This window comes from Chrysochloris asiatica, unplaced genomic scaffold (genome assembly GCF_000296735.1).
Source record: "Chrysochloris asiatica unplaced genomic scaffold, ChrAsi1.0 scaffold00047, whole genome shotgun sequence".
In the NCBI taxonomy this organism is placed as follows: Eukaryota; Metazoa; Chordata; class Mammalia; order Afrosoricida; family Chrysochloridae; genus Chrysochloris; species Chrysochloris asiatica.
In genome coordinates, this window is record NW_006408565.1 from 17302770 (window position 1) to 17321548 (window position 18779).

An 18779-nucleotide genomic window follows, 5' to 3' on the forward strand; every position below is an offset into this window, starting at 1 on the left:
GGTGGAAGCCCCTCACTCAAAGCCAGGCCTTCCAGGACTACAGGCACAGTGTGCTGTCTGACTGTGGACACGCAGAGACCTCCAGAGACCATCCCCCCAACCCCTACCTCCCACTGATCAACCTGCCAGGCTGGGCCCCTCATGGTGACACTTTCTTTTCACAGTTTATTTCCGGGCCCTGGTCAATTTCACTCACTCCATTGACTACAGTCCCCGACTGGAAGATGCGAGCTCCAAGGAGTTCCGAGAGGTGTCCGAGGCTGTGGTAGACACGGTGAGGTGGAGTGGGCCTGGGGGGCTCCCTGGGTATGGTGGGATCTGGAGACTGATGGTGCTGTACTGTGCTGTGTCCCTCACCAGCTAGAGTCGGAGTACTCGAAGATCCCCGGAGAGCAGGTGGTCAGTGTGGTGTTCATCAAGTGAGAATGATCCCTGGGAGCTGGTGAAGGGGGCAGCCTTCACAGAGGGCTGGGGTCACACTGGGAGAGGGAGAGGCTTACTGGGATGAGTCTCTACTGGTGGAAATTCAGGAATCAGTGGGGGAGAATTGGGAGCTTAAATTGCCCTGTTTGCGGTGTAGGCCATCCAGGGATAGTGAGTTTCAGGAGCTCAGGGCTGAGCCCAGGACAGGAGGCCGCTGGGTGCTGAGACAGCAAGCATCTCCCTCATCCTCTCCCTGCCCTGTTGCTATTCCTAGGGAGCTGGATGGCTGGGTCTTCGTGGAACTGGATGTGGGCTCAGAAGGGAATGCTGATGGGACTCAGATTCAGGATGTGCTGCATTCGGTCATCTCCAGCGGCTCCATTGCTTCCTATACCACCTCTCCCCAGGGCTTCCAGTTCCGACGCCTGGGCACAGGTAAGGAAGGCCATCCGGGCTCATCTCCTACAGTTCTCAATTCATGTGGGCCCCTTCTCTGTGTCCCCACCATGAGTTCATCTAGCATTGGTTTGCATACCATCTGGGAGAAGGGAGCTCACTATCTCCAGTCTGCCCCCATCATTGTTTTTGTGACCTTGGCTTAGGTGGAGCACAGTCTGTTTCTCTGATAAGTATCCATTAGACCCACTTTCTGCTCAATATATATGTTCTTGTGTGGCACATCAGGATAATATGCTAGACCACAAAGTCAGTTGGAACCACAAAGTCAGTGGTTCAAACTCACCAGCCACTCCTTGGAAATCCTGTTGCTATGAGTTGGAACCGACTCCATGGCATTTAACAACAATAACAATACAATGCCAACAGACACACCATTCTGTTCTTCATTTAGCACTTGGGGGCCCAAACACATTTAAATGTGATAACAAACTATTGTTTATTGAGCTCTGACTTTGTCATAGGTCCTTTGCTAAGACCCTTATATTCAGCTTCCGTTTAGTCTTCTCAATAATTCCTATAGAGTAGCTGTTGGTAACTGTTGATTTGTGATCTGTAGTGATCCTATGTAACAGGGTAGAACTGCCCCATAGAGTTCTCCAGGCTGGAATGTTTATAGGAGTGACCACCAGGTCTTTCTCCTGCGGCGCCAATGGGGAGATTCAGTTAGCAGCCAAACAACCGCTGTACCACCTGTAATCATTGGAGTAGACATTACTTCTCCTGTTTTACAGCTAAGGGGACTGAGACTTAAAAAGGGAATAGGGCTGGTCCAAATTCACATAGGCAGGTGTTGGAAAAGCGCTGGGTCTATGCCAACTTTGCCAGACCTGTGAGGAGAACAGGGCTGCTCAGCCCCATTTTAAAGATGGAAAACTGAGGCTCAGAGAGAATAAGACGCTAGTTCCAGTTGACATAGCTGTTAGGAGCAGAGGCTTGGCCTTTGTATTCTCTGCCAGCCAGGTTTCTTTTTCCTGCATGTCTGTCCCTTGTTTTTCACACCCTGAGTCTTTTCTTTTCTATCCTTAGAGGACCTACTTCCATAACTGTTCTTCACAGACTGTAGCTCTCAGCCCTGTCCCCATCCCAGTCCCTCCTCTCTGGGCAGGCTCCAACATGTCACACTGTCTGTGACTCAGTGGAACCCATACTGAACAAATTCCGTCCCTACCATGGTGTTTTTACCCCATCAGTAAAAAATTGTGAAAGCATCACCTCCCTTGTTCTGCACACTCAACCTCAATTAATGTAACCAAAGATCTAGACCCAGGTCCAGATCTAAAGGTTGCCGAGGGTCTAGTCCCCCCCTCCCCCCTTTTTTAATGAGTCCTCTTGAGCAAGAGAGATCTCCCAAGAAGGTTGAGTCTGACACAGACCTGTAGCCCACCTCTCAGATCCCAGGTGGGCGGCTGCTGACCACACCTTCCTTTCCAGCACAGACACCCCCGCCCCCGCAGGCCGCCATGGCGGCTTCAGTGACACCAGGTGAGAGTGTGAGCCTGGCCCAGACCCAGCTGGGGACTAGAGAAGCTAACGACTGGAGGGGAAGGAAGGATGAGGGCAAGATGGCTGGGCATAGCCCACAGGCCGCCCCTTCCCTCCCACTCTTCATCCTTGCTGGGCCAGGCTATGTCCTGCATGAGTGTGCTGTAGTGGTTGCATGCATGTGGCATGTTGACTGTGTGGTGTCTAAGAGATGGGTGAGGTCACTGCCACGTCTCATGTGCTGTGGATGTGTCCGCCTGTACTCTTTGCTTCCACTGTGTCTGTCAGAAAGCAGAAGCCTGGCAGCTACTGCCCGCTCCAGCCATGTGTGCCCCTGCCCTCCCTCAGCCCTTCCCTAAAATCCTACCTGCCACCTCTGACTCTCCCCAACCCCCACAGTGCCCCAGTCCTCCAGGGCCTGCACTGATGCTGAGTTTGCGTGCCACACCCACAACGAGTGTATAGCTCTGGAATATCGCTGTGACCGGCGGCCTGACTGCAGGGACATGTCTGATGAGCTCAATTGTGGTGAGGGGTTGTCTGGGGTCACAAGTGACCTGCAAGCTCCAGGGGAGGGCCAAGGGTACAGCTGGGTCTGAGAGTCATTCTGGGGGCTTTAAGGGTCTGGTGCAGGCTGAGGGTCTTGGGGGAGATAGGCAGAAGGGCATGAGAAAGATGATCATCAGGTCAGGGTTGGGAGCACCAGATGAGGTAGGGAATGGCCTTTGTGGGTCCAGGGAGGCTGTGGAGGGAAAGGAGCAAAGAGCCACCCGCTCCTGTCCGCTCACAGCAGACTCTGTCCACAGAGGATGCAGTTCCGACTTCTGTGCCAACCACTTTGGTGGAGACACCACCTCTACCACCCCAGCCAGAGGCAACTACCATACAGCAGCCACCAGACACCCATGCTGCCTTGCCTCTGTTACCTGATAAAGGCAGACCTGTGCCCTGTGCTTCCCACGAGGCCACGTGCCATGATGGGCATTGCATCCACAAAGACTACCTCTGTGATGGGCAGGAGGACTGCAAGGACGGAAGCGATGAGCTGGACTGCGGTAAAATCCGAGTGGCGGAGGTGGGGTCCTGGAGATGGAGGAAGGTAGTAAAGAGGGTGCTGACTGAGCCCTGTGTGGTCCACCCAGGCCCCACACCACCCTGTGAGCCCAATGAGTTCCCCTGTGCAAATGGGCACTGTGCCTTCAAGCTGTGGCGCTGTGATGGTGATTTTGACTGCGAGGACCGCACCGATGAGGTCAACTGCCGTGAGTGTCCGAGGGACCAGGATTTATTTGTACTCCCTGAATGAGTGGTGAAGGTCTTATGGACAGACTTTCAGGTGTAGCTTACCCACTCTGACCTGTGCAGTGAGGGCTCTCGCTTCTGAGTTGGCCCTTGTAGCAAGCAATGTGCTGGACTGCCTGTAGCTAATGCCTCCTGATTTATTTCCTTCACTTTTGTAACCATTACTGTTCTTTTTGATATCAATGCATGTGTGTTGGTTAGATAAATGACCTAGATATGTTGATATGCTTGGGACCTTGGTCATTGGTTCCTTGATGCATGTGAGAGCCAAAGTGTTGGCTGTGTGTTATTTGTTCATCTAATGCCCAGCTCTGCCTCTACCGTCATTTATTCATCTGTCCAACATCCTTCCTCCCTCACATTTATCTAGGCCATCCACCCAATCATCCATCCTTTGTCCATCTATCCTTCAGTCTGTCCAATAGTCTACCTTCTTCCATCTTTCTGGTCATCAACCCATTTCCTAAGCATACATCCATCCATTTGCCAACTTTTCATTCATCCATCCATCCATTGCTCATTTGTCGATTATCCATTTACCCAGCATATTCCCTCCCTCCCATCCTTCTTTCCATCCATTCATCCATCTATTCACCCACCCAAGCACCCCTCCACCCACTGTCTTATCTGCCCAGCTTTTTATCCATGTGTAGCTATCTGTTTATTTGTCTAACACCCTTTCTCCTTCTCATCTATCGGTCCATTCATACAATCATTCATCTGTCTGTCGATTGCTCATCCACCCATCAGTAAATGTTATGGCAGATAGTTGGATGAGTAAGCAGCGGTAAAGAGGCCTGAGGCTGGAGAATCAGAGACCATGTTGGGGAGCATTTTGTGTATCTGGTCTTGCACGGTGAAGCCTGGGGTTCGTTAGTTCAGGATCAGTTATAAACTCTATCCCATTTCTCTTGGAGCGTGGGCCAAATCTCTTGAGTGCATGTTGACATTCCCCGGTCAGCAGCCCCAGCTTCTACTGGTTGAACCTGGGAGAGGCAGCAGCATGCCACAGACTGGCAGCTTCCTGATGACCATCCATCCTGTGGCTCTAGGGTTGCTGGTTACCTGAAAGCAAGGGTCCCTTGAGAGAGAAAGTCATTGAGAACTTTTATCTAAAAGCCTGATTCAGAGGCTTTTCTGCTAGGGAAATGTAAAAGGAAGGCCCAGCCCTGATTGAAAAGACACAGAACAGACAGAAGTTGAAAGCTGCGTGGTGTCGGACATCTTCAGGGGCCCAGAATAGAAGTCTCTGAAGTGGTATCGCCAACGGTCCTGGTCTCCACTCATCCAGTTCCCTCTCTGTGGATGTGTGGCTGCCACACTGTCACACTCTGTCCTCTCTGTCCCCATCAGTGTATCTCAAGCCCAGTTTTCCTGAGGAAAGCTTGGGGTTGCCAGTTTGTAGATTACCCGTTGGGCCCAGCCTGGTGCCAGGCTTGCTCTGACCCCTGCCAGTTGATAGATGGCTGGCTGCCCTAGGGTCAGGTGCCATCTCTGGGCTGCTTAGTGGGGCCTGGGTGACAGGGTCTTATGGTCCAGAGCATTGAGTCCTATGGGGGACTGGGGTTTGCTGGCCCCTTGCAATGCCTTTCCATTAGGGAGGACCTCATTGGATGTTACCCAGTGTCCAGAGATCCTGGTCACTGTGGTTGTGGCAGAATGACAAGGCTTGTCTGTATGTGCGAGGCTGCGCTTCTGTGACTCTGAGGGGCCGAGGGGCACTGTGACATGAGGTGACAGGTATTGTGGAGACACACTTGTGACTGTGTCATGCTGGGTGTGATGTGATGGATGGTGTGTAGCCGCAGTGGCTAGACCAGTGAGGGCAGCTGTGTTTCATGTGGGTAAGATGAGTGAGAAGCCCTGGGGACATCTGGGGACAAGGTGGGCTACTGGGGGGCAGCTAGGAAGTGCCCCAGTACCCACACCCCTGGCTCTGCCCCTCAGCTGCCAAGCGCCCCGAAGACGTGTGTGGGCCCACGCAGTTCCGGTGTGTGTCCACGGACATGTGCATCCCAGCCAGCTTCCACTGTGATGAAGAGAGCGACTGTCCCGACCGCAGCGATGAGTTTGGCTGCAGTGAGCAGGGAGCTGGGGGGTGGGGACAAGATCTGGGTGCTGGATTCCCCTCCACAACCTCGGGCACTCCCCTTCTCCAGCCTGGCTTCTCTAGGTCATCCCCTGCTCCTCACCCCTCACTCCTGCTCTGGCCTCCCCAGTGCCCCCCCAGGTGGTGACCCCTCCCCAGGAGTCGATCCAGGCTTTCCGCGGCCAGACGGTGACCTTCACCTGCGTGGCTATCGGTGTGCCCACCCCCCTCATCAACTGGAGGCTTAACTGGGGTCACATCCCCTCGCATCCCAGGTGCAGCTCTGGGCCCAAGCAGTGGCGGGGGTGAGAAGAGGCATGGCCGGTGGCCCAGCCCTGACCTCCTCCTCTGTCTTGGTGCCCACCTAGGGTAACAATGACCAGCGAGGGTGGCCGTGGCACACTGACCATCCGTGATGTGAAGGAGGCAGACCAGGGTGCCTATACCTGTGAAGCTATTAATGCCCGTGGCATGGTGCTGGGCATTCCTGACGGGGTCCTGGAGCTCATCCCACAGCGAGGTGCGGGCCAGGGATCAGGTGGGTGCCGGTTTGGGGGTGGGGCAGGGCCTCCTGCTAGCTAAGCCCACTCCCATACCTGTGCCTCCCAACAGGCCCCTGCCCTGACGGCCACTTCTATCTGGAGGACAACGCTTCCTGCCTGCCCTGCTTCTGCTTTGGCATCACCAATGTGTGCCAGGGCAGCCACCGCTTCCGGGACCACATCCGATTACGCTTTGACCAACCTGATGACTTCAAGGGTACGTGAGTGGAGGGGACACAGGGGGACTGGTGCTGGGTGAATGGGAGCCAGACACCAGATCCCAGAGGGCTTAGATAGCAGATAAGGGAGAACAACATGCAATGGGCATGTGGGGGCCAGGTTAGTGGAGAGACAGAGTTTCTGGGCTCAGTAAGAAAAGCAGTGCAAGGAAAACAAGCACTTTTAGGGGAAAAACAAATACAGACTTGCTGTTTGCATATTTGAGGTTATGAAATTCACAGACTCGGCAGCTGGGTCCCATTCCAGACTGTGACTTTTACTGCCTGTGTGCTCAAGTTCCTTACTGTCCTGTGTCTCCGTTTCTCTCATTTATAAAGTGCAGATACACTAATAACTACCTCCTAGGTGGTGGTGGGTCCATTGGAACAGCAAGGTTGGCAGTTCGAGCTCACTAGCCACTCCTAGGAAACCCTATAAAGGGTCGCTATGAGTCGGAAGCGACTCGATGACACTTAACAACAACAGGTTTTATAGGAGCCTGGGTGGTTCAGTTTGCTGCTAATTGAAAGTAGGTGGTTTGAATGTGCCTGGTGGTACCCTGAAAGAAAGGACTGCTGATCTGCTTCCCTAACAATTACAGCCAAGAAAATCCTGTGGCGGGAACCCTGGGAGGAAATGGGAAGAGTGCTGTTAAATGGAGGGGGTTGCAACTAATGTCATGAAACAAAATGTATCAGTTGTTAAATGGGAAACTAGTTCACTCTGTACATTTTTACCCAAACCACAATGAACTTTTCACAAATACTATTTTATAGAGGTGTGTGCATCAGCTAGTTGGGATATTATGTTTTCTTACAAACTTTTTGAAGTTTATGGTGTTTATCACGCTTGTAAAATGTGCAATTTAGTAGGATACATTTCTCGCTTTAAATAAATATTCATTCTTGCACTGAGAAAAGAAACCCCTGTGGAGCAATTCTACTCTGTAACACTTGGGGTCACCATAAGTCAGAGGTCGACTCAGCGGCAACTGACAACAACAACCAAGTTGTTAAAAGAATTTTCCGAGTTAATATATGTAAGCCATTCAGAATAGAGCTTGGCCCATGGTAAGCACCCAGTGTTTGCTAACGTCATCCTCCTCAGAGTGAGAGGTGCCAGGGTCCCCAACGCACAAGAGCAAAGGCTTTGGTGTCTTCTTAACCTCAGGCTGACCTCCAGCTACACCAATTCCTGCCTATGTGAGAGGCCAAGAAACTTGGGGCAAGTTTCTTGGCCTCTCTGGGCCTGTGTTCCCAAACATGAAAGGCAGGAAGTTGGACTCAGTTCTCTGTTTGTCTCTGGGAGGCAGAATGGCAAGGTAACTAAGTCATGAGCCCAGACATCAGGCAGACCAGGGCTCAAGTCCTAGCTCTGTCATTTCACACCTTACATCAGATAGTCCTTCATTTTGCTGAGCTTCCTTTTCTTCCTCACAGAGGTGTGTGGAGGGCTTAGTTCCACACACCTCTCATTCTGTCCCTCTGTTGGTTGAGGAACCTCAGCATGGCTTGCATTAAAGTTAGTTTGTTCCCAGAGTTGTCCTCCAAATAAGGAATAATAGCTCTCATGGCCACCAGCTGTGAACACTCACATCTGCACCATGGACTTAATGTCCCCAGTCCTGGAATTGCCAGTAAGCTTGCAAGGCCCAGCCTACTTCTACTGTCTTAAAGATGAGATTGCTGAAGGTCCAAGAGATTGTGAGCCAACCCTGGGACCACACAGCTGTTTAGACCTGTCTGATTGAAATCATGGATGGTCAGGGTAGGTAGGAACACGAGGGAGAGCAGGTGGCCTGCCTATGAATGGTGGTCAGGATGCAGCAGGCTGGAAAACATACACAGAGAGGAGGACACACTAGAAAGTGTGTCCTGGACTTGGGTGGTGGTGGGATGAGTTCAGTAGGAGAAGGACTAGACACCCTCCCCATGACCACAGTGGGTTATATTCAGAACCAAGGTAGACGTTATTGTCAGAAAGATGGACACTCAAGAAAGAAAGAACTTTCTGAATCAGAACTGCCCAAAGGTGGGAAGCACTGCCTTTGTAGGTAATGAGCTCCCATCCTTGAGACCTGCACTGTCTAGTGTGGTAGCCACTAGGTACGTGTAACTATTTAAGTTAATCAGTTTGTTCCTTAACGTAACTTTCCACATCTTAACTGCATAGTAGCCACATGTTACTAACAGCTACCATGTTGGACAGTGCAGAGTGGCAGTTTTCATCATCACAGCACATTATCTTAGATGTTTCTTTCTTAGAGATCTCAAAGGATGCTATAGAGAGAATCCCTGATCCCTCTGTGTGTGCTCACATGTGTGCGTATGTCTGTGTGTAAAAGAGGATAGGGCTAGATGACCTTCTTAACAACAGCAACAAGAATAGCTAAACATGGTTTTGAGCACTTCCTTTGTTTTAAACAATTAATACTAATTTGTTCATTTGATCTTCATAACAAATCTATGAGGCAGGCCACTATTACTCCCTTTTACAGTTTGGGAGATGAGCCCTGTAGCATAGTGGAGGACGAGGTAGGCTGTTAACTGTAAGATCAGTAGCTCAAATCTACCAGTCACTCCGGAAGAGAAAGATGAGGCTCTCTGCTCCCATAAAGATTGACAGCCTAGGAAACCCTCTACAGGGTCACTATGAGTTGGAACCTACTCTAGGGCACACCACCACTCCCACCACAGATTGGGAAACCTTTGCCCTTCACACGGCTGGAGATCAGGGATGCTGTGGCTCTAACCCTTGTTCTTTAGCCGTGTGTGTGTGTGTGTGTGTGTGTGTGTGTGTGTGTGTGTGTGTGTTGTGTGTAACTCACTTCTGCCCCCTGGAGGCTATTCCAACTCCACAGATCTATTTGCAAACAAAAGGCTCTGAGTAGTCCTGCTGCAAAGAATCCTTTAGACTTTGTGTTTCCCAAATGAATCCCAACCACCATCCCACAGCATTGGCTTCCCCTAGAACTTGCTAGGGGGAAACAGTGTTCCAAATCTTTTGTAGGAATAAGCCCCCCTGCTTTTTCTTGCCTTTAAGAGAGAGTCCCAAAGCTCTCTTTGAGTTGAATTTCTCTCAGAACTTTCCTGTGTTTTTTGAGGTGGGTGGCTTGGATGGGCACAGTGTTTAGGGGTCCTGACATCTAGCGCCTCACCCCTCCCTGTGCCACCTGCAGGTGTGAATGTGACGACGCCTACGCAGCCCAGTATGCCACCCCTGTCTTCCACCCAGCTACAGATAGACATCGCACTGCAGGAGTTCCAGCTGGTCGACCTGTCCCGCCGCTTCCTTGTTCACAACTCCTTCTGGGCTCTGCCTGAACAGTTCCTGGGCAATAGGGTGAGGGCTGGGCAGAGCCCCTCTTTACCTGCCCAGAGCTTGCCCAGGCTCTGCTCCCTCTAAAGCTGGTGGGCAACAAGACAGACTCAGCTCTAGGGGAAGGTGGGCAGTGGCTCAGTTGTTGTGAGGAGCAGGACATCACCTCCTCCAGTAAGCCCTCCCTGATCACTCTCCCATACTTGGCTGTGTTTGGTAACCCCTCCTGGGATCTTCTGCATAGCCTTATCATCCTCCCCTGGTCTTAAGGTTCTCTAGAGAAACAGAACAAGTGATATATCTATATCTATAGATATATGTATATAGATATATATATAGAGAGAGAAAGATTTACTTTAGGGGATAGACATAGACATTTGTAGTGGGGTAGAAAGTCCAAAATCTATAGGTCAGGTGAAAGGAGGGTGCAGAGTTCAGAGAGAAAGTGGGTTCTGCCAAAGTATCTGTTTGGAATCTGTAAGAAGACACGCCCTGAGGAAGTCCTCTTTGAACCGGTGACACTGCCGTAGATTACATTATGGAAGATGGTGCATTACATTAACATCACTGAAGGAGATTACATTCCATCGCATGAGCTTACATTATAGCACAGCCTTTTGTCTAGTGTTTGGCTAGACCACTGGGAACCATAGCCTAGCCAACACGATGCAAAATGAAGCATCAACCCCTCATCGGACTGAGCACCCAAGACAGAGCTGAGTCTCACCCATCTCTGTGTTCGTGTGCCCAGCTTAGTGCCAGGCACGCGGGGAGCATGTTGTAAGTGTGGGAACCACTTGTAGTGGGCACAGTGAGCTATTAGTGTTCCCACGCAGTAGCTATAAGTGGCTACTGGGTCCTGATCCACTTTGTCTCTCCAGGTGGACTCCTACGGCGGCTCCCTGCATTACAAGGTGCGCTACGAGCTGGCCCGTGGAGAACTGGAGCCAGTACAGCGACCAGACGTGGTCCTTGTGGGTGCTGGATATCGCCTACTCTCCCGGGGCCACACACCCACCTATCCTGGTGCTTTGAACCAACGCCAGGTCCAGTTCTCTGAGGTGGGTAGTGCTTGAGCCATCAGGGTTGGGGCTGCAGGGAGACTGCAGGTGGGGTGACCCCCACTTCTCCTTCGTTCACACCCAGGAGCACTGGATCCACGAGTCTGGCCGGCCAGTGCAGAGGGCGGAGATGCTGCAGGTTCTGCAGAGCCTGGAGGCCATCCTCATCCAGACCGTGTACAATGCCAAGATGGCCAGTGTGGGGCTGAGTGATATCACCATGGATACCACTGTCACCCACACCACCAGCCATGGCCGCATCCACAGTGTGGAAGAGTGCAGGTGTGTGAACTAGTAGGGCTGGGGAGCACAGAGACAAAGAACAGAGCCTCAGTTCCTACCGTCAGTCTCTTGGTCCTACCCTTGCAGATGCCCTGTTGGCTATTCTGGCTTGTCCTGTGAAAGTTGTGATGCCCACTTCACCCGGGTGCCTGGTGGACCCTATCTGGGCACCTGCTCTGGCTGCAACTGCAATGGTCATGCCAGCTCCTGTGACCCTGTGTATGGTCACTGCCTGGTGAGTAGTGCCCTGGCACTCGGGCACTGGATGGTGATAGGGGCAAGGGCAATCAATATAAAGGGAATACTAAGGTCTTGTTCCCATAAGCTTAGCATAAACCTCCAGAATGACTGCTGTGGCTGCAAGTGATCACAATCTCTGGATACATTAGGAGAAGTATAGTGTTCAGAACAAGGGAGGTGATGACGATCTCTGGATGCATTAAGAGAAGTATAGTGTTCAGAACAAGGGAGGTGATCACGATCTCCGGATGCATTAGGAGAAGTATAGTGTTCAGAACAAGAGAGGTGAACGGCCCACTCCCTTCTCTCTGGTCAGATCAGTCCTGGAGGGCGCCATCTGAAGAATGGCCTGTAGGAGGTCAGTTGGAGGAGGAAGGGTCCGAGAAGTCATAGCTCATTTTCCAGCAGTAGTGGAGGGAGCTGACAGAAGAAAAGAATGAGGACAAAAGTATTACCTCTAAGCCTCAGAGCTGTCATCTATGGGAAAACCAGACTCCTAAGGGTAGAAGTGGCCAGTGGATGCCAACTAGAAGAAGGAGGCAGGTTTAGGTTAATATAAAGTAGGTGTGTGGGACAGGCTGCCAGTTGAGATGGAGTCCCCATCAGACAAGAGAGTGTCCTGGACGCTGTGGAGTAATTTTAGCATGATGGGGGAGGCTGAGCCAAATGTCCTTAGAGACACATTCCAGAACTTGTCAACTGGTCCAGTGTAGCCTCAGGGAGGAAGGGCCTGCTCTGTAGACCCCTAGTCACTCCTTCTTCTTCCCCCCAGAATTGCCAGCACAACACAGAGGGGCCACAGTGCAACAAGTGCAAGGCAGGTTTCTTTGGGGATGCCACAAAGACCACAGCTACCGCCTGCCGGCCCTGCCCCTGCCCATACATCGACGCCTCCCGCAGGTCAGACATGGCTCAGGGTGGGACAGATATGGTGGGAGGTGGGGGTAGTACAGTGAGTGGAGGGACAGCCTCTCAGCAGGGATGTGGGAGACCTGGGTTCAAATCCTAACCTGGTCACTAGGTGGTTCTGCACTCTTCGGCCTCTCTGGGCTTCAGTTTCCTCTTCTGGGTGATGGATCCCATCCGTCTTGCTAGAGTTACTCTGAGGCTGCCGATCAAGACCGGGTTGGCAGGCAGACAACATAAGCCTACTGTGCCCATGAAGGCAGCAATCACTTCTCAGGGTGGGGAGTAAAGTCTGGCCACCTGCTACCCACAGGTTCTCAGACACCTGCTTCCTGGACACAGATGGCCAAGCCACATGTGACGCATGTGCCCCGGGCTACACAGGTCGCCGCTGTGAGAGGTGAGGGAGAGGCGGTGGGGAGGGGAAAACAGTCCATACTGGGTGGGCTCATGGGAGTGCCACTGACAAACCCCTGCCATCCCCAGCTGTGCCCCCGGATATGATGGCAATCCCATCCAGCCAAACGGGAAATGCAGACCCATCAGTGAGTATAGCAGTCACCCTTCCCCTCGCCACCCCTCCAGGCTTCCAGCTTCCAATCCTGGAGCCCAGCCCAGACCCTGTGATGTTTGGAGACCTGCCCCACTGCCCTGTCAGCTCACACCCACTTTGTGTCCCCAGATCAGGAGCTTGTGCGTTGTGATGAGCGAGGAAGCATGGGAACCTCTAGGGAGGCCTGCCGCTGTAAGGTATACACGCCATCCCAACCACACGGTGGGAGGGAGGGGATGCAGGGAGGAGGCTCCATCCTCTCTAGAACGCCTTGGCTGATGGGGCTGGCTGGCCCTACCCTGAGAGAGGCAGTCAGGGAGTCAGGCAACCTGGGTTCCATTCCCAGACCCTTTCCCTTTGGTTCATGTGACCATTGTATCTGCTCTGTACATTTGCTTTCACCTTCGTGTAATCCTCATCCTGGCACAGTGGCATCGTATTAGCATCTCCACTTGGCAGATGAGGAATTAGAGGCTCAGAAGAGGGGAGAATCTGTGGAACATCACGTTCACTAGAGAAAAGGTCTGGGACAGATTTTTGGAGTCAGGGAGTTCTGACGATAATCCTGATGTGTTAGCAAGTTGCATGGTGTTATTTAGACCATTTCATATACCTGAGCCTCAGTTGCCTCATCTGAAGCATGGAGATAAGAAGTACCTCACCAAGTCCTTAGGAGCAGTAAGCAAGGTGGTTTGCAAAGCAGTGAGCATAGTGCATGACACTTTCCATAAATAGTAGCCATCATTATTGTTTATACCCAAGTTGCTATCTTTGAAATCTAAATTTATTTGTGAGCACCCTGGCAGCCAGTGAGAAAAGGGAAAAGCAGTTGGTTGCCTGTTGTTGTTGTTATGTGCCGTAGAGTCGGTTCTGACTCATAGCGACCCTGTACAGGGTTTCCGAGGCTGTAAATCTTTACAGGAGCAGAAAGCCTTATCTTTCTCCTTTGGAACAGCTGGTAGTTTCGAACTGCTGACCCCTGAGGTTAGCAGCCTGATATGTAACCACTACATTACCAAATGGGAATAATGGCGAATGATCAGATGGTGACGATGCCTCAGTGTGCTCTATCCGTAACTTCCCCGGACTTCAGACCCCCATCTAGCATGTGGGTGAATTAGGTTGGAAGCTCCAGGTAGGCCCTCCGTGAGTCATCTACACCTCTCACCTCTGTGCCTGCAGAACAACGTGGTGGGGCGCATATGCAATGAGTGTGCTGATGGCTCCTTCAATCTGAATGCCCGCAACCCTGATGGCTGCCTCAAATGCTTCTGTATGGGCGTCAGTCGCCAGTGCGCTAGCTCCACCTGGAGCCGCGCCCAGGTACCTATGCAAGGTGGGCGGGCAAATAGGTGCCATCTCCAGTTCTATAGCTGGGGATGAAAACCAGTCCCAGGTCCTAGCCCCTGTCCTAGCTCCTCTCCTCCTCCCAGGTACATGGAGCCTCTGAAGAGCCCACCCAATTCAGCCTGACCAATACCGCTGGTACCCACACCACCAGTGAGGGCATCTCATCACCTGCACCTGGGGAGCTGGTCTTCTCCTCCTTCCACAGCCTCCTATCTGGACCGTACTTCTGGAACCTACCACCACGCTTCCGGGGCGACAAGGTGAGCACCAGGGTGGGGGAGGGGAAAGGGAATTCCAGGCAGCAGGAACGACACAGGCAAAGGTTTGGAAGCAGGATTGTCATGTTGTCTTGGAAGAAGTGCAAGACATTCTGCCTGGAGGAGAGGGCTGGGACAGTGGCCAGGCCCAGCAGTGGCATCCAGCTGAGTGCCCTGTCCACTCTGTTTCACAGGTGACCTCCTATGGGGGTGAGCTTCGCTTCACAGTGACACAGCGGCCCCGGCCTGGCTCCCTGATGCTGCACAGACAGCCACTGGTGGTCCTACAGGGCAACGGCATCGTCTTGGAACATCATGCATCTCGGGAGCTGAGTCCTGGCCAACCTAGCACCTTCACTGTGCCCTTCCGGGAGGTGAGCAACACCATCCCAGGAGACCTTCCTATGGGAGGAAGGACTCTTCTCCCTCAGGGTACTGATACCTCAAGATGTCTGGGGTCCCCAGGCCCTTCTCCCTCACAGTGCTGATACCCCAGGATGTCAGGGGTTCCACACTTGTATTTTTCACTTGGCAGCAAGCATGGCAGCGGCCTGATGGGCAACCAGCCACTAGGGAACACTTGCTGATGGCGCTGGCAGGCATCGACACCCTTCTCGTCCAGGCGTCCTTCACCCACCAGCCAGCTGAAAGCAGGTGCCTGGGGCTGGGGCCAGAGGATAGGAGAGGGAACCAGTGCTAGGAGCAATTTCCACCTCTGCCACTGAGAGGCTTTGTGGCCTTATTTGTACATCAGTATCCCCATCTGTTAGGTGGAGATGATGAGAGTGCATCCCCGGCAGGGCTTGTCTTAGGTTGGGCTCCTTAGAAGCAGAGCCTGAGGCAGGGACTGGGTGCAAACAATTCACAAGGAGAACCTGTCTCTCTATAAGGCGGGAGGCAGGGGATGATGGGACCCAGTAAGGATGCAGTTTCAGGGAAGGACCAATTCCAGCCTCATCCCACAGGCAGCTCTACAGAGTTGTCCCACTTCGAGGCAAAGGGGCCGAGTTTTTGTCCCATTTCTGCCTATCACTGGTTACCCTAGGGGAGTGGGTGGTATAACCCTCTTGCTAAGAAAAGGTAGAGTTTCCGGAAAGTTGCAGGTGATAGCTGCTAGTCACAGTGCTCACAGCAGTTTGGGATAGATGCACAGAGTAGGATGGATGGGGCCCTAACAACCTCCACAACAGGTTACTGAAGGGTGAATGAGATGGTCTATGTGATGGGTGCCAGGGGGCCTGGCACCGGGAGTGTCCATTCATGTGGCTCTTGTCATGGCCAGGATCTCTGGCATCAGCATGGATATAGCGGTGCCTGAGGGAACTGACCAGGACCCCGCCCTGGAAGTGGAGCAGTGTACCTGCCCACCCGGATACCGCGGCCCTTCCTGTCAGGTCAGCTCCTGACCCCACTTTTACAGCTAGCTCCTCCTGCATTAACACTCCCACCTCCCCAGACCTCACCCCAGCCCTGGCCACTCTGTGCCCTCTGCCCAGAAATGGTCATGCTGGGGAATCCCTCCCACTGCCCCCTTCCTGTCCCTAGGACTGTGACACAGGCTACACACGCACACCCAGCGGTCTTTACCTGGGCACCTGTGAACGCTGCAGCTGCCACGGCCACACGGAGATCTGTGAACCCGAGACAGGTTCCTGCCAGGTGAGTTCTGCCTGCCCTCCTCCCCTCCCCAGGGATCTCGGACCTCCAGGGCCCAGCCTCACCCCACGTTCTGCCCCTCCAGGCCTGCCAGCACCACACAGAGGGTCCTCGGTGTGAGCAATGCCAGCCAGGATACTATGGGGACGCCCAGCGGGGGACACCACAGGACTGTCAACCATGCTCGTGCTATGGAGCTCCTGCAGCTGGCCAGTACGTCCAGCCCCCACCTGCCCTCGCAGACCCCCTTCCTCCCAGCTCCTTTAAGAAGCAGTGTTTAAGTCCCAGCCTCACCGCTTCGTCCATGTGTCACTGTGGATGATACAGTGTTCACTCTCTGGGCCGCCGTTTCCTCACCTGTGAAATGGATGTACCAATCTCTTTGTGAGAGTATAATGGTGCACGTGGACCTGGAGTAGAGTGCCTGGCACATACCTGCCACTCAGGCACATTAGCTTGCATGCCCCGCTCTTCCTCTCCTTGCTCCAAGAACAGGGCAAGGAGGAGAGGCGAGAGGCAGCCACCTGCTGACTGGGAATTTGTGCCCCACCCTCACTCCCTTAGGGCTACCCACACTTGCTTTCTGGATACAGACGGTCACCCCACCTGTGATTCGTGCTCCCCGAGCCACAGTGGGCGACACTGTGAGAGGTAAGGTGGTAACAGGGTGGAGTGTGTAGAAGGGACTGACCCCAAGGGTCTTCATGCTGTGCCTGGACCTCCTGAGTAGAAGGAGTGAGGTGTTGCCTTCTCTGACTTCATACAGGCCCCCAGAAGACACTAGGCTCCCTTCCCAGGGAGCATAAACCTTTAACCTGACATTCACTGCAGAAGTGTCTGACCTGTTGTTTACCTCTAACTCCCAGCATCCCCTGCCCCAGCCAGGCTAGAATCTTCCTGTAAATCCCTTGTTCTTATTGAAAGGGTTTGATACCTGGTCATGCTAACTTACTGGCTGTGTGGCCTTGGGCACCTCCCTGGTCTTTTTGCATCTGTTTTCCCATCTGTAACATGGGTGAGTTGGACTGATGGTTTCCTCCAGCCCTGTGGGGTCACTGAGCCCCAGCAAAGGGCCTCCAGCAGAGTCCCAGGTTTACAGCAGGCTCTCCAGGATTTTGTGGTCCTGCCCTTCTTTCACCAACTGCTTTCTCTCTCCCTAGGTGTGCCCCAGGTTACTATGGCAACCCCAGCCAGGGTCAGCCATGCCGAAGTGAGTAGAGTTGGGAGGCCATTGGGGTTTGGGTTCCCAGTTCTCCCCACAGGTGAAGCTGGCACAGAGCTTTTGCTCTCCTTTGACTAGAGTACATGATGTTACCTTTCTGAGCCTCAGTTTCTCCGTCTGTAAAGTGGGGAACTGTAGTGAAAGTGGGAGGCTCCCATCATATATGTTCTCAGATCAGTGGTGAGCTAAGGGCCCAGCGGGTGAGGGGGATAGAGTGCTTGGTGGCAGGTTTAGGGCTACAGCAGAGATTTCCCTCCACCTCAGGAGACGGCCAGATACCAGAGCCCATAGGCTGTGGCTGTGACCCCCAGGGCAGTATCAGCAGCCAGTGTGATGCTGCCGGCCAATGCCAATGCAAGGTCAGTGTAAGCCCTGCCCGCCAGAAGGCCCTGGTCACAGCCACCAGGTTGCCAGGCCTTCCGTCCCACCATCCCCTCCCCCAGTCACCTCTGCTGCACAGCCTGGGGGGAATCAGGCAGCATCTGATGGGGTGGTCAGGGGCTCTCCAGGATGGCAGGGAGTGGCTGCTAGGCTGGCCTTTGAGGCTGCTGAGGTACAGAAAGCCCACTGAGTTCCCACACCCTCTGTGTTCGTCTTTCTGGCCCTCCATGCAGGCCCAGGTAGAAGGCCTCACCTGCAGCCAGTGCCGACCCCACCACTTCCACCTGAGCACCAGCAACCCCGATGGCTGCTTGCCCTGTTTCTGCATGGGCGTCACCCAGCAGTGCGCCAGCTCCTCCTACAGCCGCCACCTGGTGAGAGCCTGGTCCCAGTGACATCCCCATTACCTATGAAGATGAGCATCCCATGTCCCCATCCTGCTATCCCCAGAACCCGGGGCTTCCAGCCCCTACCCTAATGTCCTCTCTGTTCATTCATTGTTTCTACCGTGATCTCAGCAACTCCCCCATGACCAACTCTAATGCCTTTGTTGGATCCCCACCAAGATGCCTGCTCAGTGCCCAGACTGACACCCCCTCTCTGCTCCAGATCTCTGTCCACTTTGCGCCTGGGGACTTCCAAGACTTCACCCTGGTGAACCCGCAGCGGAACAGCCGCCTGACAGGTGGCTTCACAGTGGAGCCCTTGCCTGATGGGGCCCAGCTTGCTTTTGGCAACTTTGCCCAGCTCGGCCATGAGTCTTTCTACTGGCAGCTGCCGGAGACATTCCAAGGAGACAAGGTATGATGCGCAGCTAGGGCTAGCAGCCCTCCCCCAGCATCCCAGCACCGCTCTGTGCCAAGGCCCTGCCAAGCCCTGGGGTCAGTGGTGACTCAGACCCCAGCTCGCCTTCGGGCTGTCTTTTTTTTTTTTTTTTATGTTTTATTGTGAATTATGTGATAGTTTACATGGGAGAACATTAGCTTTACATTCATCCTATCGTATATCATTTCATTGCCATGGTTACAATCCCCTCC

At 53.2% G+C, this 18779-nt stretch overlaps 1 protein-coding gene across 1 annotated transcript in view; it reads left to right on the forward strand.

Annotated features, from left to right (window-relative positions):
- The window catches only part of HSPG2 (heparan sulfate proteoglycan 2), a 106159-nt gene that overhangs the window by 25626 nt on the left and 61754 nt on the right, over positions 1-18779 (forward strand). Inside the window, exons 6-35 of the mRNA XM_006862403.1 lie at positions 165-274; positions 361-419; positions 698-858; positions 2764-2892; positions 3171-3419; positions 3507-3626; positions 5614-5745; positions 5886-6030; positions 6124-6275; positions 6368-6514; positions 9695-9858; positions 10716-10895; positions 10981-11177; positions 11265-11412; positions 12190-12317; positions 12637-12723; positions 12810-12868; positions 13006-13073; positions 14059-14199; positions 14310-14486; positions 14678-14857; positions 15019-15137; positions 15766-15877; positions 16029-16142; positions 16225-16352; positions 16704-16790; positions 17300-17349; positions 17626-17720; positions 17976-18116; positions 18352-18543. Of these exons, the coding sequence (XP_006862465.1) occupies positions 165-274; positions 361-419; positions 698-858; positions 2764-2892; positions 3171-3419; positions 3507-3626; positions 5614-5745; positions 5886-6030; positions 6124-6275; positions 6368-6514; positions 9695-9858; positions 10716-10895; positions 10981-11177; positions 11265-11412; positions 12190-12317; positions 12637-12723; positions 12810-12868; positions 13006-13073; positions 14059-14199; positions 14310-14486; positions 14678-14857; positions 15019-15137; positions 15766-15877; positions 16029-16142; positions 16225-16352; positions 16704-16790; positions 17300-17349; positions 17626-17720; positions 17976-18116; positions 18352-18543 (3971 nt within the window). The remainder of the gene's footprint in view (positions 1-164; positions 275-360; positions 420-697; positions 859-2763; positions 2893-3170; positions 3420-3506; positions 3627-5613; positions 5746-5885; positions 6031-6123; positions 6276-6367; positions 6515-9694; positions 9859-10715; positions 10896-10980; positions 11178-11264; positions 11413-12189; positions 12318-12636; positions 12724-12809; positions 12869-13005; positions 13074-14058; positions 14200-14309; positions 14487-14677; positions 14858-15018; positions 15138-15765; positions 15878-16028; positions 16143-16224; positions 16353-16703; positions 16791-17299; positions 17350-17625; positions 17721-17975; positions 18117-18351; positions 18544-18779) is intronic.